Source organism: Nesoenas mayeri (assembly GCF_963082525.1).
Source record: "Nesoenas mayeri genome assembly, chromosome: 19".
NCBI lineage: Eukaryota > Metazoa > Chordata > Aves > Columbiformes > Columbidae > Nesoenas > Nesoenas mayeri.
In genome coordinates this window covers 2,091,938-2,114,795 of record NC_137568.1, presented here as the reverse complement: position 1 = coordinate 2,114,795, position 22,858 = coordinate 2,091,938, and the positions used below count along the sequence as shown (strand labels likewise).

At 39.6% G+C, this 22,858-nt stretch overlaps 1 protein-coding gene across 1 annotated transcript in view; it reads left to right on the top strand.

Moving 5' to 3' along the window:
- ANKFN1 (ankyrin repeat and fibronectin type III domain containing 1) overlaps positions 1-22,858 on the top strand; it is a gene marked incomplete at both ends in the record, with an annotated part of 49,211 nt that overhangs the window by 4,782 nt on the left and 21,571 nt on the right. Inside the window, 5 exons of the mRNA XM_080356455.1 lie at positions 2,159-2,353; positions 3,795-3,908; positions 14,962-15,059; positions 16,085-16,175; positions 18,872-18,979. Coding sequence (XP_080212581.1) covers positions 2,159-2,353; positions 3,795-3,908; positions 14,962-15,059; positions 16,085-16,175; positions 18,872-18,979 — 606 coding nt within the window. The remainder of the gene's footprint in view (positions 1-2,158; positions 2,354-3,794; positions 3,909-14,961; positions 15,060-16,084; positions 16,176-18,871; positions 18,980-22,858) is intronic.

Here is a 22,858-nt window from a genome sequence, read left to right as displayed (position 1 = left end):
AATCTATCATTTCCATTACCACAGGCTCCTCACTCCTAGTCTTCAAATGGCCTAAAATCCCACTTAAATTAGAATTTCAAAGTTCTACAGAACCAAAGAAAGTTGAAGCACAAACTAGACCTTCTCACTTTTATGGAATACCAATATCGCTTATAACCACATATTGTAGTTATAAAACTATCCTTTGTATTCCTTCATGGGCATTTTTATGCACAATTTGTGGGTTAGAGGGTGACTTACCAACCCAATTAATCAACCATATACCATGACACAAACTCTGACGCCTTCTTGTGTCTAAAAATACACCAATGTATGCGAATTTGTTTTAAACTGTCAATGCCTATATTTAGGACGTTCCCAGCAAGGCTATAATGAGACTGTGTTTGAGGGATTCGGCCACTGCAGACTCTGCCATTAATTTGAAGTTAGTTAAATTAACAACATTTAGTGCTGGCATGTCAATCTCGGTGCTCCAGGAAATTGCACCTTGAGGCTACGAACATTGCCAGTTTTTTCAGTGGCGAGCGTGTGTGCATGTGCGTGTGTGTGTGGAGCTTTTTTGCCAGACCCTCAGTGTTGGTACACCTTTATTGCTTTTCTATGTCCACAGCACTTATATTATCATTTATTCTGGCCTCCTTTAACCTTCCCTGGAGATTTTTGCATAGTGTAGCTGCTCAGTGAAAAGAGTTTTTTAGTTTTATATTTATTTGTTTATTTTTCTGTCATGGTTCATGACTGAGGCTTTAAAAAAAAGTGTGACAGCATTTAGAGTACATGATTGACTGCTGAAGCAACATTCATTAACCATGACAAATCTAGAGGAAAACACAGTCTTGAGTGTTCTAAACAGCAGTAAAAAAGACTAAACTAATTTTTCATTGACCTCATCTGTAAATAAATGCAGTCTGATGGCGAGCAGGGGCAATCATAAATTAGTATTCATTTCCTGTAATTAATGCAAACATGCCTATGAACACAGGGAATATGAATATATAACCACCTAATTTCCATTTCAAAATATACCCACCAAATTTCCACTTCACTTATCTTGATTTTTAGTTTTTCTGATGGAAATAATGGGCGAAGCATTCTCAATAAAAAGCAAATGATTGTTTTGTTTTTACCTTAAGGGTTTACAGTTGCTACTTGAGAGCAAAATGCAGAAAGTTATTTTCAGCACTGAAAACAAAGGTTCATGGCATCTTTGTATCTGGCTTCGTTCTTGTGGCGTTGATAGCAGTCACTTTCTGTTCTCTCTTGTCTTTCTGCTTTGCTTTCTGTACTTAACCAACCCTGTTAGAATGAAATCCATTCTGTTTGGATGATCTCAGGGCTGCAAGACCATGATGCAGCACCCAGTGGGACCATTCCCATTTCTCTGGGCTGAGCAGTTGGGCAAGACTGCCCCAGGCTCAGCAGGAGGGGAGGGGATTTCCAGGTAAAATTCTGCCTCGCCCCAATTTAGGGACAGGACAGAAGCATCTCTTAATCTCATTGGAAGTGTATAGGTGGATAGGACAGATGCACAGATCTGGGAGACTGCAAGGCAGAGGAATTCCCCAATTCCAAATGCGCACAGAAAGCTTCCTACAGAGAAAACTCTTGGTCTTCAGCTATATTAGCTGTACTCATCTCATAGCCCCTATCATAATGCTGTAGAAAAGAGGATCTGGAGGACAGACAGGTCCCATCTGCCTCACCTGGGTTGCTGCCTGGAGTGGGAAGAATGGCAGAAAAAGCAACAGAAAGTAAAACTATGATCTTCATTTCCACATGGAGCTCAGACTTTATAAATCTTAACAGGAACCAAACATGTCTTAAACACAAAGTAAGAAAGATCAGAGAGTATTTTAGTTTGTTTTTAATATTCCACCAGCTTAAAGCATATATGCAATTTCAGTCTAATTAAGACATTTTTAAGCATGTGAGAAACATTGGAAGATAACATTTGCTCCATTTATTCATGTCATTAATCCCACTGAAGTGGCCAGATCCTTAAGTGGTATAAATTGGCATGCTCTAATCCACTTGATGACAAGATAACTACCGGAAAGCAGAGTGTTCAAGGATTTGACCTTACATATGTTATACTAGAATGTGTAAGGTTTTTGCCACATAAGTTCACCAGGCAATTACTTTTTCCTTTTCTTGGCAGTTGTTAAAATGGAAAGCAGGTCAGCACATCTGAGTACATTGGTCCAGGAAGCAGAGCAGCGAGTTACCGAATTATCGGCACAAGTGATGAACGAAGGGCTTGGTATAGACACCACAGAAAAAGAGAAGCAGCTAAAAGCCTGGGAATGGCGATCCAGGCTGTACAAGCGCATGAAGGCGGGCTACGAGCACGCAAGTAAGTAGGAGGAAGTAGTAACATTTAAGGCAAGAGCTCTACAAGTGAGAACACTCTGCCTTTGGTGAGCAAAGATGCTCCCGCTAACTGATCATCGCAGCACTGCCATGGAGCAAAGGAGTGTTGGAGTGGGGAAACTGAGGCATACGGCTAAATGCCCGTCCCAAGAATGGGAAGGGAAGGAAATGGATGTTAGAACAGCACAGGACCAAATACCTGAGAGCAGCAAGCACATAGCTCCTTCAGGAGAGAGCTGCATAAAATGGATGAGACCTCCAAGCGATTGGTTCAGGATCTAATGATTCTGTCCTGCTTACTTCTGTTTTCAACTACTACTGGATCTCAGAATTTCAAATAAGATGGTTAGAAAAGCATATATGAATAAAGAGAAAGAGGGATGGGGACATTGGCCATTTTTCTGTTGTAAATTGATTATTTTTTTAAAAGAATGGAGTTCTTCTAAACATTTGATCAAACAATGGAATTTCATTTTACGTATAAAATAGTGAAAACTTAACATTGGCATCCACATATTACATTTCATCAGTGTAGTAACGGACTAGTTCACTTTAAACAGTTGTACAATGGAGTAAATGTGCATTTGGGCCCATGGGAAGGCGTGAACAAGGCTGAATTATTTCACATGTAGGTCTTTTAGTTGTATCCTATTCAATGAAATGCAATCACTGCCATTAACATTTTTACAACCATCTTTATATAAATGTACTTATAAATAATTTTCTCAAATTTATTGTATTCTAAGACTACTCTTCAAGACAGATATAGTGTCCCTTGTACTAGATACTAAATACAGAAAATACAGCAGTAGTGTAAGTTAATACAATGATTATTTTAAATCAGTCCCAGCAGCGAGTCGTGACATTTTTGTGTTCGATTTCTGAATTGGGTCTGATTGATATTCTGGGGCTGCAGCTTTTATTTAAAAAAATAAAAAGTTAGGCCTCAAGTGACAACTGTATTGTGGAATTACTACAATGAAATATTTATGGAATTTGCAATTTCTTAATCACAATAATGTAAAAATGTTTTCTGTTATTTGATAAATTTGTTAGTGAAACCATAAAGGTTTAATTAGCTCTTTGTGGTTTTGTCCTTTCTCTCTCCTCCTGTCCACCTCGAGAGATTTATAGGGGCTTTTCATTGACATAATTAGCATGAATCTGTTTTATTGGGTTACATATATGCAGGAAGATATTTTTAACTGAAAGGAGCCAAAAACCATGATAGAAACAAATGGTGTCCAAAGGATACTGTTAGCAGGGGCACTAATTAAAATGCTCAAAAGGCAGAGAACACAAACACCTACAACCCAAAGCTCACAATTGCAGGGTGATTTTCAGGGGGTTCTTTGAAGACTCAGAAACATTGTTTGAATAGGATTTGTTGTGCTGAAGAGCTGATGTTTTCTCTTCTCTCCCAGGAGCCCCTGAGGCGCCAACCAATGTCTGTCTCATGGTAACGAGCAGTACATCACTCACTGTCACCTTCCAAGAACCTCTGAGTGTCAACTCAGCTGTGGTGACCAAGTATAAAGGTACTGGATCTTTCATTTACCTTAACAATGTATGAAAATGTGGCACCTAATGACAAAGGTATTTATAAGATATTATAATGCTAATAATATGAATTTATTTTCCCAGTTAATAGTCGTAGAAGTGGAATTTTCTAAAAGATTCTCCAAAGATGAAATTTTTATTGAAAAAGAAAAATAAATTAACCAAAAGCTTTCTCCATGAGTGCTTTGAAGAAGTTTGCTTGACTCACTGTGGTTAGGACATGGGCTCAATGACTGGGTTGAGATGAGCAGTTATAAAACACAAGCTAACTTTTGGTGCCTGTGGGCTCCTGAAACCATGTGTATCCTTGTTAACGCCAAACCCACACCACCATTCCTTATAGGAATGTCTCTGGAAGCTGAAACTTTTGGCGGAGGCATCACACAGCTCAACTAATTAACTATTCCAGGGCTGCCACATCATTCTTGGAAGGCTAATACATTTGGGGTGGCACCAGTTAGTTGCAAAGTGGAATGAATAGGAAAATGCTTCCATCTGAATAGCGCTGTTGAATAGGAACAGTTTCAAAACAGAATTTCTGTTCCACAGGAAATTCCAACATTAAAAAAAAAAAAAAAAAAAAGTTTTATTTAAGATTAGAAAAAAAAAATGAGAAATTTTAAAATTTCTTGTGTAAAGGAACTTCCAGGTTGTCTTAAATGTTTGGAACAGTAAGTTCTTCAGTGTTAAGTGCAGCAATCCACAGCCTCCATCTTCCAGTTGGAGCCCGAGTCCTTCCATGGGCCGAGGGACTGAAAAGCCCCGTTCTCAACACTGTTCTCAACACCTGAAACTTTCTTTGCCCAGCCCAGGGGCATCAAGGAGCATGAAGCCTTAAAGTCCTCTTAGTTATTTCCCGCTGTTCTCTCCTAATCTCTTGTGTTGTTTGTTTCTTTGCATTAATAATTACAAACTCCTTTGAGAGGTACTTGAATCTTGCATTTCCATACACATAGCAAAAGCAGAAAGACTGTGTTGTGGGGCAGTCTCTTTCACATTTCCATGTGTGGGTGTCACAGGGGTTGCTTCAACAGGAGAGGTTCAGAGAGCCCCAGTCCCTTGTGGGTCCAACAGCTCATGGAGCTCTTCCGAAGGTGGGACATGCAGGTGCACAAAGTCCACTGGCATCAAGCACAAGCACCCAAAGGACTGCATGAGTTTGTTTCGGAAAAGGCGGATTCTTTCTTTCCTCGCCCTGCTTCTGGTCGGAGATTCCACTCATCACTAGCTATGCCCAGTAAAAAAACTATTTAAGAACATTTTTTTTTTTGGTAAGAAAAACCCCCAACCTCCCAGACCTCACTAAAGCCATCAAAGTGATTCCTTTCCTGATTGCCTCAGTAGAAGGATAAACTACTGTATTACACCTCGTCAGCTGTGCAGTGCTGCAGGAAGTGTGATTTTCAAAACCATCAAAGCCCTTGAGAACCCTAAATCTAATTTTCAGCAATGGGTTGGGTTGCCAGGAAACTAAATTTCATTTAAGGGCTTCCTACTGCCTGGTTTACTTGTGACAAAGATACTTGGGCTCCTAAAACATGTCAGTTCTCTTGAAAATGTCAGCCTGCTCTTTGTAAGATGCGTATTTTAAACAATACTGAAATATTTTCCGCACTCTACTTATAATGATTTTTAATGTTTTCACAGTAAAGCGAATTCCCAAATAGAATTTATTTTTTAAAAATAATTTTCTAAAGGTTGTGGCATTTCTCTCTTGTGTGTTCATTTGTGTTAAGTCTGTTTTGCACAATGTCAATTCTGTTCTCTTTTTGCTGAGCACAAGAGTCAGAGAAATTTAATCCAACTTGACCTAACTTTCTAATCAGAGCAGGTAGCATTGCCGTCACATTTTGAATTACCCTCTCTGGTGATCATTTTATGCTTTATCAAGTTGACAGTTAGTTTTGCCAGAATGTTCTTTTTAAATCCTTTGTCCCAGGAGACTTGCATATTTATGGTTACATAAAAAGAAAGATCATTAATAGCTCCGTTTGGTGACTTTCGGGAATTAATTAAGCACTGTTTGCGGAATTGTTTATTACGTTATGGAGTGAGATTCTTTGTGCTAGTTTGAGGAGTCATAAAATGAACCTTTCAAATGATCACTTGCAAGAATGATTAGAACCAGCTAGCAATTACTAGCCCTGAAAGGAGAGCTTGCTAACATTGTGTGAGGATCTTTTTAGTGACATATATAAAGCTCCTATCCAGAAAACTGTCTGAGCATTTTGCTAATTCAGGAACAAAAATAAGCTGTTGGGATTTTTTACCCCCCGCCCCCCAATACTCTACCATTTCTTTTCCTAAGCAAATTAAAATTCAGGAGCATTTGCAGCAGTGTTTAGGGAATACCTGCTCATTAACAGAAGCTAATAATGTTCTTTTCTCTGGACCTGAATTATAGGGGATAAAAACTGACATCACGACTATTCAGTTTAGTTTAGTTCCCTGAAAACATTGAGAAACTGCCAATTCCTTTTTTCTGTGTCATCTTTTATTTTTTTTTTACAATTTTTTTCCAAAGCTTTATTTGCCCGAACGCCATTTAAAACAGGACTTGGAACATTATCTAACTGTCTGCTATTTTCCTGTGTGTGATCTTTTCCCTTGTTAGCTGTATAGCTTACAAATAATAATACAGTAGAATAATACTTTGCGCTCACTCTCTAACCACTAAAACCATCTCACTTCATTAGGAGATTTAATTTTAACCACACACGGTGAATGAGTATTGACTTTGGTGTCCCAGCTGGATGGCAGCTCAGTGCCTGCGTTCTGGTGAGCCACTGTTTTCGGGAGCCAGAGTATTCTTTACTTCCTCTCCTGGATTGTTGTTTAATGTTGCAGGCACCATCCTAATGGGTCCCTTCTGTTCCCCTCCAGAGAAGGCTACAGCATGGTGGTGGCTGACGTGAAATGATTCCTATGTATATTGTAACCTAGTAAAGTGTTTTGAGGCTGGAAGCAGACAGGCATGACATAAATCAATAATAATAGTATATAATCTGCTCTGTGGCAGAGAATGATTCCAAGCCAGAGACACCTCACCTCAGTCGGTTTTAGGAAGGATGTGAAGCATCATGGTAATCTTGAGAAGCAAAACCCTTGCCCTTGGCTAATCGTATCCTAAAGCCAAACTTCACATCCCATCGTGGAAGTATTTAAGACCTGCTTCAGTTTTACATCTTTGAAAATGTATCAAAACATTCCACACCAATTTACTCAGCCTTGTTGAGCCTCTTATCATTTTGCATGGGCTTCTGCTTGTCCCTGTGAGCACGTAGAAACAGCATTTACTGTATGTTTTGCAATTATATATTTAATTTGTCTATCAATAATTGACTTGCCATGTTTGATCAAGTTTGGATTTGTTCCATAACAGGCTTCCTGCAGTGATCCTTCTAGTATTGTACAGTAGGTTTGGTTCCAGACAGTTTTGGCTAATCTAATAGGCAGCTTACACAAAGACCTACGTACTTATATGTGTGTATATATATATGTGTGTGTGTGTGTGTGTGTGTATGTATATGTATATATATGGCGTCTCCAGCTTTCTTCTCCACTTTTGTGGTAACCAGCTGTTCACACAGCAGTGTCGGAATAGGAAAAAGCAAGCCTTGCTTTCTTTGATTTCTAGAAGAGCCCTTGTTATGGAAATGAATGCTTGTCGAAGTGGATCTTAGCTATGAAAATGTGGTGCTTTAATATTAATATCCATGCATCTTACTAAAGTAGGTGCTATGTCACTGCTTGATCATGTGCCAGTTTATAGTGGAATTAAGTAGCGTTCTGCATTCAACTTGATCTTGAAACCCTTTTCACTTATTATTCAAAGTTTCTTTGTATATTTTGAAACTCATTCTTTCCTTCCCTAAAACAGTTCTTACTCCATAAAAAGGAAAGAGAATACATTTCTTTGTAAAACATTTGAATTTATCCTGCTGAATAGGTGTGGTCTGATATTTTTTACAGTAGCTCATTTATGGCATTTTATTATGTCTCCTGGGCACTTTATTTGCACATTACATTTTGGTAGCTAACAGGACTGTGCAATTTGACTTCTATTTTTATGCCTTGCTAGTACAGAAATGTATAAACGTTGAAACAAACCTTTCTATTTCTAGCTCTTGTCAATGTCTCTAGTATGTATAGGACTTAATATAAAATTTAACCACTTCTATTTTTTTAAGTTTTCTATGTACTTAAAACCACCTTTGAACAGGGATCACGTATTAAGTGATGGTGTAATTAATTAATGGAGTTGATCAGACACCAGTTACTCAATTCAATCATTCTTCTGCTTTGTTTTTGATAAATGGCTACGAGAAAATCCAGACATATAGGCTCTGCTTTTGTCTGTCTTTGGTGTCTGAAAAAAAAGGCTCATATCATGACATTGCTGAATTTCAGACATTGCTTTACCTTTTACTTTTGCTTTGACTTACTAAAACCAATGAGTATTTTAAAAAATTATTTGCATGTGGCTAAGCGTTCTAGCTTCCAGTTCAGAGGTATTGCATAGAGAAGTGGTTTAAGTTGAGCCTGGGAAAAGTGGTGGAAAGATGTTCACTTAAATGTTGGTTTGTTCATGTTTTCTTCTCACTCTGAATAAGGGATTAGAAGTTTGTGTTAACTGGCAATAAATTAGGTAAAAATTCCCCAAATCTAGACTGTTTTGCCTGCAACACCTGGCTCCAGTGCTAGGGAAAGGTAAAAGCTCTTTAAGTTACTGTAGGGATAAGTTTATAAAGAAACAAAAGTCTTAAATCGAATTAACATCTATGCAGCTAAGTCTTTCTTCAAAAATATATTACAGGAGAACCAGAGGAAAAACAGTAGAATGCCATTAAACAGATTACTTGAAGTAGGGTTCATGTATTTACTTTCTTTGTTAACAGTGCTGTGCAATGCCCTGGTTTGTCTAGTACATTGCGATAGTTCACCTTTCTGTTTGCATTTTCCCAGGTGCTCGTTATTAATTAGATTTTAATGCATTATGTTTGAGGCAGAAGCTGAGCCTAACCCATGCAAGCTTCACACAAATGAGTAGACCTTACATTCATAAGCTTCCCCACCAGCTTTGGTTACACAGATTACATGAGGAAAATGTCCCCACTGGGAGTGGAAATTTGCAGAATAAGAGCCAAGCCTGTTATACCTTTCTAGGATGTGAAGCCTTCGCATAAGAACCCCGTTTATTCTCCAATCCCTTTTCATGGTTCTAACATGGATTTTCTCCCACATTTCTTTCCCCAGCCAGCGTGGGATATGTTTGTCATTGCAGGGCTGAGACACAAATCTTGGCTGTTATTATAATCCACTGTGGCTTTTTAACCACTGGCCCACGTTGGAAGGCACTGTGTACCCACATGGCATGTATTCTTAGTTATTTATAAAATGTTAGTAAGAAATGTCATTTTCATTAACAGAAAGAAGTTCCTTCTTGTACTGGAATAGCTGACCTTCTTACAAACAGATAAAGAACTGTCAGTAGGGAGAAAACTAATTAAATATTTGAGAGAAAATAGTTTTTAAATTTTCAGTAATTTTTTATTTTCTCTTGGTGATAATTCCATCACAATGCAATAAAAGTAATATCGTACAAATCATTTATACAATGTAGATTGGCTAGAAGATGAACTAGTGAAACCTTGATCAAGCAAAGATGTGTCTTTGGCATCTAGCCTGCTGTCATAATGCTTCCCATAAATATCAAGACATAAAATAGAGTATTCTGGCCTGAGTCATCCAGACAGAGCCACAAGAGAGGTGATTTAGCATCATTGGGCATTATCAGCAGGTATAAAAGGTAAAGGAGCCCACAGGTGCTTGGGAAGAAGTTTTATTGCAAATAAAGTATTTGATTATATAAAAAAATATCTGAAACAAGTATTGTGAAGCTTTATAGCCAAGGAAGTTTGAAATGAAGCTGTGCTCTCTAGGAACAGCCTAGGATGCTGCTCTTGGGACCCTTCTTGCTGCTGTCCTGACTTGTTCTGGTGAGAGTCCCTTCCACCCACCCGCAGCCCTTGCACACGGAAACACAGCACTGCTGTATTTACTCCAGGTGGACACAGAACTCTCTTTGTTTGCATCTTTTTCATTCCTCTTCAGCCTTATTGATGTTGCTACCGACCCACTGCAAAGAGCCTTGAATAAGTTTACAGAAACAACTGAAACAATAAGTAAGTTCCAAAATAATGAATGCTAGTACTTAGAGCAGTGAGCAGCTCAGGTTTTAATTTAAGTAGTACCTAGAAATCTTAGTCCTGGGCCATGGCTACGCTATTTTAACTTCTCTGTTTGCACAGCAATATGCCTAAGTCCTTCATGCGTTGTAGTAAATCCCAGTTAGAATCCCTAAAGAAACAAATGAAAGTTCACCTGTCCCTTTTGTAAACGTTGTGGCTCGTATCATATTGTCCCTGTCTATACTCTTACCAAGCGGAATGCAACCAATTCCAGACTAATAAGTTAGTGTGCATTTATGGATGGATTATATCCTTTGGAAAAAAAATAAATCCATGGGAACAAATACAAACTTCTCAGTGCCAAACATTTGTTTTTTCCTAATGGAAGCACTGTGCTGGGATCTCTGTCAGTACTCCCTCCAGCTGGTATGACTTGTCTTTCTCCCATCATTCTTTGGAGAATTTCCAAACATGAGAGAGGCATGAACAGAGCCTGAACCAAAATCTGCCCCAAAATTGGTTCCCTTCTTAATTCAGGCTGGAAAGAACAGTTCAAGGCAGGTAGGAGGAGCTGACTCAATACAGCAAACAATATTCTCAATCTGAGCTGGTGATGCTGGCTACACCAACAAACTGATTCCTGCTTTCACTAGTGTTCAATTCTCTTCAATTGTGTTATGCTTCTAAATATTTGTTTAGTTAGTTTCATCCTGATTTTATTCACATCACCAGCAGTGTTCAATATCCTTAAATCAAGTTGCTAAGATACTAGGAGTGTAAATTATGAAAATTATTTCATAAAGATCAGCAGGCAGGAAAAGATGGTGTGAAGTGGTTTCTGGTGTTAGTGTTCTCTTTCAGCTTTACATTTCAAAGGAAGCTATTGAACTAATGCAATTATTTGTTTGGAGGCCTTTGGAAACACAAGCCAAGGTCACAGTGTCCTTCATCCCAGGCCCTGGGTGTGCGGAGGAAGGGAAGAGAATCTGTGCTGCTTAAGTCTAGGTTAAAGGCCAGAGCTGCACGATGCTTTGCATAAGATCACACAGCAAGTCAGTAGCAAAGGCAAGACTAAAACCCAGAATCCCAGCCCCGTATGCTGTTCCATAGATCCCATCAACTTCGCAACAGAACTCATGTCCCTCGGTCTAATTAATCTACTCAGCAATTCAGTGAGTAACTTAAGTGCAAGCAAAAACAAACGCCAAGAGAAGTGACAAAGTCTACTGTGGTTTGGGCTATTTACTTCACTTAGGAGAAGGTGCTTTCCTGAAGGAATCTACAACAGGAGGTGTTTTGTGCCTTCGCTTTATCTCGTCTGTCTGTCAACCTCTTTGATGAGCTGTTTAAGGTGTGCCCGGTATAACAGAAAGATAGCAAGTGGAAAAGAAACAGGTGAAAATAAATTTCTACCTTTATTTTAAACTGCATGAATTGAGTATTTAAAAAAAAAAAACTTGGCCACAAGTAGGTTACATAACTTAAGCCAGTCTAAAATTATGTGCCAGCAATTTACATGAGTTTTATGTAACTGTTTATACTGCTGTTTATTTAAAAATTACTACTTATCTTGGCGACCGCAGCAACACATCGTGCATTTGCTAGCTCTGGAATACAGGGCACCTTCATTAAAACACATAGTCACCAATATATTAAACACACAAAAAACGCTTGCTCTGACATAACGTGAAGTGTCAGATGGAAAGCCGCAACAGCGAAGACATTCAGTGTTCACGACAAAGCCGGCTTTGGGGTGTTCAGAACAGGACTGGAACATGCTCCATCCTTAATTCACCCAACAGCTTTCAGGTCCTTTACAGCACAGTTGGTGCGGGCTACAAGACCAGCTCTTGTTCCTGGGCTCTTATAAAGGACCCTCTTCATCTTCAGATTTGTCTACTTAAGCATTTTTATGCCTGACTTTTCAAGTGCTGGTCTTAGCCAGCCTTTTGTTCTATCTTAAAGTCCCAAGTACCTGAGAGTTACACAAATGGTTGGTATTTTTTGGTTACTACCAGAACAGTCTCTCCCAGTGCTCCCTCTCAGAAAGTAGGTAAAGACCTAGAAAAACCTTCATGCTGGGTTGCTCATGCACAAAGTTATGTCATTTTTAGATCCAGGTTAATCACAACGGTTAGAACAGGGATGTGTAGCTTTGTACTGGTACCAGAAAGAGCTCCAATTGTCCCACATAGCCAGAAAGTATGAGCAATGCTGCCCTAGTAAATGTAATATAGGTCACAGGAATTTGTCCCTTGTTGTTTTGGGGGCCTGCTGAGTAACAAGGTGCTCCACCTCTCCTTGCCTTCATTTTCTCACCTATAAAATAGGGGCACTGGTATTCACATCCTTCTAAAAGGTTTAAAAACTGATGGATTAGTATAATTGAGTATTATGTATTATTTTTAGACAACCATGATGGTAGAAAGCTGAAATCTGGCAATGTATGACAGGAGATCAAAACTTAATTAGTTATCAATGACTTAGGTTGATTTGCATTTCTTCAAAGCGGAGTCATGTCATCCTCTTCTGACTTGTGGCAGTAAAATGATGGGGAAAAAAGTTTGTTAAAATCAGAAGCAAAAAAATCCAAAATTGGTTGTGATTTTCTTCATGACAGATATCATGAGTCAGAGAATGACATTTTGTCAAAAATAGCAAAGCTTCAGTGTATCCTGTTGATATGTTTTCAGTAGTACTTGGAAACATGGGGGAAAAGAAGGCGCTATTCCAACACAGCTGTTCAAAAAATGTTTATTTTTCAGTTATGGAAATTTGTATTGAAACTGAGGGGCAGGGTTTTTTCCTAGATGTGAAGTTTTAAAACACACATAGTTTTGTTTTGTGCCACCTAAAGTGCAACCTCCCCCCTGCCCCTCCTGCTGGGCAGCACCCTCACTCACACATGGGGACTTGTATGAAGACAGGATTTGTTGGCAGAATGTCTTGGGTGACACTATCTGGCTTTACACGAACCTTTGAAAACAAAACAGTATCTGAAGTGACTGCAAACATGTCGATAACATGTTCAGCAGTTAGAACAGGGTTTCTCCAATTCATCCTTCTGGAAAACAGACAACATGTCTGAAGTTTGCATCATGTATACTCAACGATTTAATACAGCGGTGTTATAAACCATGAAACTCTGACAGTTCAATGGTAGATATAAGCATTCTTATAATTAAGTTGTCAATAAAAACCTACAACACGGTACCATAACAGTCTCTGTATTTTTGTACTGATGTGTACATAGATAGCTTCCAAAAGAGATGGCAGTAATTAGGTATTTAGAACCCATGGCAAAATACACTGGAAAAGTTCAAAGACAATAGACAAAACTGATATCCTTTTCATTTCAGCAAACACAAAAACGTTGCAGAACATGCTGTGCATTCACAAACTGCAATCAGAGAAAAGGAGCAATTAGGAGAGAAAAGAAAAATGAGTTGTGCTATTGATACTTGGCTATTTTAGAAAAATGTGTTGGCAGTTAGATGGTGTATATACTGAACGAGAAATTCTGTGAAGCCGTTTTCTTTTAATGTGAAAATACCAGTATAGCACAGCCAAAAGATGAAAAGTCGGCATGCTGAAATTAAAATATCTATACCCTGTGATATCTTCTAAATTGTTGACTCCAATACTATATGCAACCAAAGTAGCTACGAACTATTTTGTGAATCTAAAAGGGCAAGTTTTGAATTGAATTCTTTACTTTGGTGTAAATCTAGAAAATTGATGGGATTTTCCCATGTGTCCAATGGAATGGTTTAAGAGATTCGTTTGACTATGGTTTTGATAGGTTTTCATGCAGGTTTGAGTCTGAAGGTACAAGTTATTAAGTTCCAGAGGTATGAGCCTGGGATTAACCTTGGCTATAATCACGGTACCTGTCATTACTAAAGTATAATTTAAGGAAAAGAGTCTGGTTTCCTACCTGCAGCTTTCAGTTCTCCCCTTACATATATCCTTTTTTTCATGGTTTTTCATGGTCTGCTGGATACGACTGTACATGGATGTTAATTTTTGCAAGTACTGAGGAAGAGCAGTGACAGTAGGACTTGTAATTTCATAACCCCTTAAGCAGGAATATGAGGCACTGTTACAAGATGACAGGAGGACTTGGGTGAAGGTGTCATTGTAACCGAGGCTGCAGGACAGTTTGGGAAGGATGTGTCAGCCCAGCACCACTTAATTCACTTCAAAAGTGGACACAAGTTAATAGGTCCTTGTGGAGCTCTGTAATTTCAGTGACCACAGCAGAATCAGGCTTGGACAAGGGAGCCAGAACCCACTGAAACCAATGAGGAGACTCCAGTGAGTGTCGAGCTCGTCCAAGGAGGATATTTCTACACAAATCAGCCAGGGCGATGAGAGTTTTGTGGACCAGCAGAGCCAAAAGGACTCTCTGCCCATGCCTACCCATGCAGATCCCTTTGTAAACCAGTGCTCTTTGGTGGTTTGGATGCACCAGCTGCCAAATGGCATTAGCAGGTCCAAATCCTCTACCAACTCTTTTGCACTACTTCTCTTCCTTGAAAAGAAAATTGTTTAAATGAGGGCAAATGTTAACTGAATGTCATTTGTATTGCAGTGTATTTTAAGCATTCCTCCCTGAAAAGATTTTCAGCAATATTTTGCTTTTCTCTCTCATACACAGAGATACAATTTAAATATTGTGTGAAATTTTGCTAAACATTATTGTTAAACTTGACTTTTAGCATTCACACGGAATGTGAAACTTCTGGAAGAAAACTAAACCTGTGAGTGATTCAAGTACTTTGATTTCTTCACTTGGACTGGTATCTGATTTGATTTTCTCCTGCTATTTGTTTCCTAGTGGAATGGAGCTCTTCAGAAGACTTTTCTCCTTTGCTTGGTGAAATAATTATGGATAATTTTCAGTCTTTGAGGTGCACCATCACAGGTCTCAGAACAGTAAGTGCCAAATGACTCGTTTAGATCTTGATGTTCTGTGCCGCCGCAGTGATGCACAGACACTGATAATCTGCATCCATGACTGTTGGGAATAGCTGTAGAGTGCCTTTCGTCAGGCAACAAGTTCCAGTCATTGAGCACAATACGTCTGGTATCCATAATCCGAATATCACAAAGGAATAGACAGACAGCATGACTTGTTTCAGAAGTTGTCATGCCGAGAGCAGATCAGGAAAGATGGGAGTGAAGGCTGCTGTTTTCTGGATCACAGGCTAAAATAACAGTTCTTTCCCTTCTGCTTCTTCCAGGAACACACACGTTGATGGCAATCATTTCATTTTTTTAATTTATTTTTGTATAAATATTTTACACTGGTAAGAACTGGGTCAGCAATGGAGAAAATGGATGAATATTCATATGGATTCTTAAGCAGAATAATTTTGACCATGTGTCTGAAAGTCTTTTCTCTACGTGTTGTTCAGGGCCATTTGTGCAAACAAATTTTGATTCACAAAATACTTGATGAAAATAAAGCTTGCTCAAAATACATCTCTTTCCACTGGAAACATCATTAGAGGGGCCCAATCCAGCATCCATGGAGCTGGAGCCTCCCCAGTGAATTCACTGGATCAGACCTACAGACTTAGAGTAGGGGGAGCTCTGCATGTGACCATTGGCCAGTGCCCCAAAGCACAGGCTCTCAAAATGAATTAACTCTAAAGAGCAAGCAATGGGCACAATATAAAACCCTCTACATAGAATAGAAAAAAAAAAATATTATGGATTTTTCTAGCATTTATCTGAAGAAATCTTTGATTTGAAGCACACTGTCTTCCAGGGAGCTGAGCCACAATCTGCATTTACTCTGTTTCTCATTTTCTAACAGCAAAACAGAGACACTATTCCTAAGTTAAAACCAAGCAAGCTTGCACAGTCGCTTCAATAGGCACATATTGAGAACAGTGCTTACTGTGTGTTTGTCTATACTCTCCAAAGACCATAACTCCAGTTGTTTCCATTTGCAGGGCCAGAGGTATTACGTCCATGTTTCAGCATACAACATGAGAGGATGGGGACCTCCATGCAAATCCACTCCTGCATATGCTTCTCCTTCAAGTAGGCTGAGTTTGTCTACCCTCCCAGTTTGATTAGTGAGGTTGCTTTGTAAGAATTTCTCCGCCTTCAAAGAACAGAAAAAGACAAACCTTCTGGAGTTCATGATTTAATTGCCATGTCATCTAGGAGCAAAATAAATACATAAAACTCAAGTATCCTTCTAATCCCCCAAAATAAGCAATATATGTATATTTGTTTGTCTAAGCTTTTATTCTTCTCCAGTCCTCTGACAGAATGTTGTCATCTAGTCACTAACACTTAAGAAAAATTATAAATACTTTGACCTTCGTTGCTCTTAATAGAGCTCTGCTATATGGAACCTCATTTGTTAGTATGTGAATGGATCAAAACCTGAATCTGTACTGTTGGAACCAAAACACATGTATCATATGTAATTTTGTATTCTGCCATGTTCAGTGTCTCAGGGATTCTGGGCTTTAGAGCAGCAGAAAGTCCCTGACTTGCTGGGGTTAGGGCCATGTTGTCACATGCAGCTGCTCAGAGCTGCTGAAGTACCTGCAACAGCTATGGTGGGTGTTTCTCTGAAAGCAGCCAAGGTAACAAGGTCTTTTGGATTTCTGTGTAGGAGAGCAGGAGCGTCACTTGATGTGTATGGGATTTTTTGTGAGTTTATGACAAAGAAAAATGTTTCTTCATGGCTATAAATGTATGTTTTCTTTTTTGGTGGACACAGAGGCTTTAGGCTGACTCAGCTTACTGTATTTGGATAGCTGGCAAGAATGTCGTGTTTTCATTAAGTATTCTTAATGACACGTGCTTAAGCTTTACAGCAAGTGAGACCATCAAGCCTAAATGCAAACTCTTTCAATAAAAAAATTTAGCTTGAGAGACAAGATGCTATTTACTGCTGCAGTTACTGGGGGCAGAGCTTCTTCATCCACATGACTGTCTTCACCCATTTTTGAAAACTAGCAGATCTGTGCTTGGCAAGAAGGCAGCAACCTGAAATTACACCAGTGTTGCATAACAAAATATGGCCCTAAGCTAAAAATTAAATGTGAATACATTAATTCTTCACAAAGGTGTCTGTAACAGCAGCCAGAAAAATATGCAAGGGAAATGAAAGCTTCAGGGCTTCATCCTGATCCATTCCAATCCCAGAGCATCAAAGGTTAGAGACAACCTTGGAGATGTATCTGTGTAGCATGACAGTGAGTACTTGCCACTGTCCTCCTGTTTTCCCCACACACCACAGCAGCCTGGAAAGTGGTGGCCAGTTTTGTGCAGCTGGTCTGTGAAATCATAGTAGGTAGGAGCATTTCTGGGCTTATTCATTTGCTTGTGAGTGATGAACAATGAGGGAAGCGGGTCTGGTTTCCATGTCATTTTTAAGGTAATCAGCAATCTGGAGGCTCAAAAAGTTTGGAAACCACTGGGACAAAGGAACTAGGTTGTTCCAAACACCACCAGTTTGATGACATCAAAGCACTTTGGGATTGGTGAGTTCCAGTTGATTCCTCTTGGCTGCTCACAGGAGATCGAGGAACTGGCATCCCCACACAGAGCTATAAATGCAGCTGGTCCTTGATCTCCACAACAACACACAACATGCAGCACAGCCGCTCTGCAGCTGTTACCACTGCCCACGGGCTACCAGGGTAGCAAATGTCTTCTCTTTCTGCCCTTTCAAGGGGCTTACTGTAGCTGCTATACTAAATGGCAACAAATACATATTCCTATCCCTGGCATAATGAGCCCCTTGGAAGGAATCCCTGACTCCAAATTTGCACTAGAAACCACATCCCTATATGTAGTGAGTGAGCAAACTGTTGGTTACTGTGAACGTGGCCTATATGCCAGCAAGATGGAAGCACATCTCCCTTGCAAACAGATCTCTTAATACCTTGATCCATCATTAGAGTCAGGAAACTGGTGCAATACTTTTTTTCTCATAAGGAAAGCAGCCAAGTCTGGAATTAAAAAGCTCCTCTCTGATACACACACTTTCATCCTCCTGTTTGTGATGAGATTGTCTGGTTTTTTAAAACCAAGACTGAGGTTGTAGCTAGCAGCAAATGAGTGAAAACAAAGTCTTTTGTAGGTTGAAGTTACGTGGGACACAAAGCGCAGCTTCTTGCCTCACGAGTGCAGTGCTGAGCAGACCGGAGGCTCCAGGGCAGGAATTGCCGGCAGTTGTTGGGCCTCTGCTGGGAGCAGATTTTCAAAAGCAATTTTACTCTGAGTGTGTTTCTGCGACTACAGAGCTAGCTCTGGTTGTAGGAAGATGTTCATCCTCTGCTTTGCATTCCGCTTCCTGCATGACCGTAGGAGAGTCGTTCAGGCTCCTGGTGTCTCCACAAAAGGCAGAAGGAGCAGGAGTGTGATCTCAGTGCGGTACGGAGCGTGTCGGCACGATGCTGCTGAGCGCAGGTCTGACACCGCAGTGACAGAGCCTGTTTATGTACGGAAGAGAAATAGCCATTGTCTAGTGAATCACTACAGGAGCTGATAGTGAGCGCCTTGTTAATAATCATTGTGATTAATTACCTAGCTGGCACAAGGCAAAGGAAACTTATTGTACAACAACAGCTGACTTTAAAAAACATGCCATTTTTCCCTGCATGCCCAGATGTAAAATTCCTCTAAAGCCAAGAAATATCAGAGGCAAGAAAATATTTTAAAACCTTCTCCTGCTCCTTTGTGTTTCATTTCTGTTTATTTCCTTTGTTCAATAGACTGGAAAGACTGCAGCGGAAGAGAAGCTCGGCACAGGGGACACACTGAGGCCCTGGAACGTCTCCTTCAGCAGGTTCGAGCAGCTCATCAGCATTATAATTGCAGAGGTAAGGATAAATATCTATGTGGTAGGGCACCAGCTGAAGCCTCTGTGGCGCCTGTAATTTTAGCAGTTTTCTAACTAGGTCATACCTTCTCATTCATCAGGAAAAGAAAGATATTAATATTGGTCCATCTGGAATCACTTTAGCATGCTATCTTGTGCTTAACCCTTGAAATTAGTTGGATGAAAACATCTGCAAGCTAGAATGCACACAAGCACAGACACACCCTCCCTCCCTCTGTACCCCACACACCTATTGATTTGTTTTTTCCTACAAATTGGATTGCACTAAAACGTTTCAAGGATCTCTCTTTTATTTTTTCATATAAAGAAATACTTTAGAGAGTTAACAACTGTTTTGGATCAAAAGAGGAGACTTGGCTGCCTCCAAATGGAAGACACTAGGTACTCTAGTGGATGTGATGCCAATCTGTAATGAAAAATACTTGCGCAATGCAATGGGAAGATAAGATTGCTACATTTTCAAATAGAATGGATCAAAACTAGGAGAGAGTTCGAATCTCAGCCAGCTCTTTGCTCTTCATTCATGAGAAACAGACTGTGTCTTTAATAGCTCAAGAGCCAGGACAACAGCTTGGCATTCTTTTTAAAGCATATATAAAAACTCCTGTTCTATATGGGTTGTTGAAAAGTACTATTTATTTTCTTAAAATAAACTTCTAACTGGAATAATGCTTCACTGCAAAGGAACTTATTTTAAACTGAAAAGTTAAACCGTGAAGTTTTCATTTTTCTTCGCCTACTGTGACTGTTACGTCAAGCTGCACTAATTGATTTAAAATCATAGAAATAATTGTGGCTAAAGTCATCTGGGTGAAATTGAAAGATGCAGCCTTTGTTCTTTACATGCAAATATGTCACTATCATGATGATCTGGAGTCCGCCACAACCCATTGTAACCATAGCAACTTAAACTATTCAGCTATGTTGCTTGGAAAGGGAAAGGAGATATTGCAAGAAAATGTTGTTTCTCTAATTAAAATTCATACAAGCATTATCATTTGCAGGTGGTCTTAGTACTGAAAATACAGATGATGTATCTATCGCTTACACAGCTTTTACATGCTGTTAAAGTCTTTCTTCCACGGTACAGTTTTTCCTTTCTGAAGTTAGTGCATATCTCGGGTCTTTCAGGCCACCTTCCTTGTCAGCAGGGAATAAGTGATGGAATATCTGAGAATATTCTTGGTATAAATTGTTTTACTGACATGCCAGCCCAGAACAGAAGCCGTTACAAACATGCAGAAAATCCCTCCTTTTGAGAATCTGACACCAGTGTTTGCTTCTTATAAAATTTCACTGCTCCAGAAATGAACCCCAGTCTCAAAGCAAAGCACAGACAACTCTGGTGATTTCCTAACTCCTTTTCCTTAAATAATAAATAAAAACAACCTAGCAAATCTGTTTAGCTCAGAACATTTTCTTGCATGTCTGAAAGAGGATGTAGTAGCTTACATGTGGCAGTACTACACTGTGGAGTTAGCCTGAGCAACACCCTTGCCTCCAACCAAATAAAAAGCTCATAATTGCTTGTAATACTAGCATTACATAGTAGTATATTTTGGATAAATCGGGATTGTAACATAATAGGAGAGCCTTTGGAAGTTGCCTTAAATATGTGACTGATGTTAATCCCTTGTATTTCAGTAATTTGGTAAAGAAGGAAGACAAAGAGTTTGCAGAAAGAGTAAGAATCATGACATCACTTTGAGTCTTAAATTGGATTCTGGTATTTATCAGCCTCAGTGAAATCTGAGCAGTTTGATCCAGGATCTGAGATAAGAAACTGTATATGACTGAAAAGCCCAAATAATGGCTTTCACTTCATATTACACAGAGGCCTGAGCTAGATTCTTAATGAATGTAAATTAGCATGATTCAACTACCATGGACCATAGTCAGCATGGATATGCTGTTATGCATCAGCTGAGGACCTGCCCAGGCATTTATCCATTCTTTACCATGCTTCTCTTTACCACACTTTTTGACATTTAATATTGTAACCTCTGTTTTCCTCATTTGTTTTAGAGAGGTTGAAAATAGCTGGACATTGTAGAGTATCCTTGACTCTACTTACAACAACTGATTTGCTGTGGTGTATAAATGAGAATCGAGCTCTGTATGAATTAAAGCCATGTGAGCACAGAGCCAGGACCCAAAGCTGGGTTCTTGGCACCCTGGCTTTTCACCAAGGGATACCCCACTCGTGCTGCTCAGGCTGGCTGAAGGAGAGCAGAGGAGGAGTGCAGGGAGGTGGAAAAAACTGAGCAAAATCAATTGAAAAAGTCTGAGATTACTTGGATGACACAGGCAAAAGCCTAAGGATACAGAGGAGCTGGAAGAGCACGGCCGTGCACTAGCGCTCTGTGATCTGGGAGGGTGAAATTGCCCAGATTCCACCCAGATCTCCTGCCCAAGTCTGTTCATTCAGGCTCCGCACTGCAGCCTGCCTTTTGCCCCGTGCTTTGCATTTTGGGGGCTGGAGAAAACGAGCTTACAAAAATACCAGGAAGAATACATTGGAATGTACAGTGAGTTTAAGAGCTTTTGGAATTAGATCAGCTGTTGCTTTTGAACCTGCTCTGTGATATGATGAAATCTCCTAGGGAATTACTTAGGAAGCTTTGCTTTCATATGTTTAATCTTCTGGAAAACCCTGATGACTACAAACAACAGTCACCCATTTGTCTTCATAATACCATGCTACAGACTATCATAACTGAGTTACTACAATTGTATGTCCTGGCAATACTTCAAATGTATTTTCTAAGTATTTTTTTCTTGTAGATCATTCTTTCAAAACAACTCTGAGTGGATTAAGTAATTGTGTGATGCTTCATTAAGAAAGGAACCCAGCTCGTCAGTGAAATGCTTACCAGATATTTTCTTTCTGAAATTGGGTTGAACTGTGTTTTACTAGACAAGTCAGAGGTAAAATAAAAATGCTCTAATTGTAATTTGATTCACAAGCGGAGCACATAGTTTTATTGCATTTAACAAAGAGAAGGATCTCTGATCCCATCGAGCATTTAAAATGTTTAGATTATAATTATTTGTGAGAATATACAAAAGCAGGCTTGAGAACCAAGCCATAAGCAGAAGTTCAGGTAGGTTTCTGTTAAGTTTCAGTTGCTGAGCTTGGCTTTGTAACCCAAAGTATACCACTCAATAATATGGCTGTCATGCCAATAGCTTCTTCATGAGACACAGAATTTTCTTTTGAAAGACATGACACCTTGAGGTGAGGTAATACAGAACGTATCATGGTCTCAAGCTATTAAGGTGTCCAGCCACCACTTATGTCTTTAACTTCTGGCTGGAATTGTGTCTCCATTATCCCCGTGTCAGTTGTCTGCAGTGCTATAAATGTGCAGCTTTAGACTGAGTTTGAATTTGTCTGGAAGTTTCCAGCTATCTGATGTATTTCCACGAGTTTACACAGTTAGTGAAAGCTCTAATCCCCATTCTGTGTCCTCCGCTAGGATTTCAGGCTGATCTAACTCATCTTGTGCTAATTTGCTTCCTTACACTGGGTCACCCTAAACGATATTTAGCTGTTCCACGGGCTCTCTGATTTGTGGGGCTAGGATTTCAGATAATTTTACACTGAGGTAATTCCATTTACATCACATCTGCCCCACTTGAGGAGAGGCACCCGCTTGTCTAGTGATAGGACAAAGAATTCCAGATGATGTTCCTCCCCAGAGCAATAGCCCGGCATAGCAGGCATTCCTGCAGAGCAGAGAGCCCAGATGCACACTGGCAGCCTGAGTATGCAACTTGGTTCTTATTCTTGCACTGGAAACTCTCTAATCTTGGCCGCTAGCTGTTCACAGCTCTATTGCTATATCTTTTATTAATA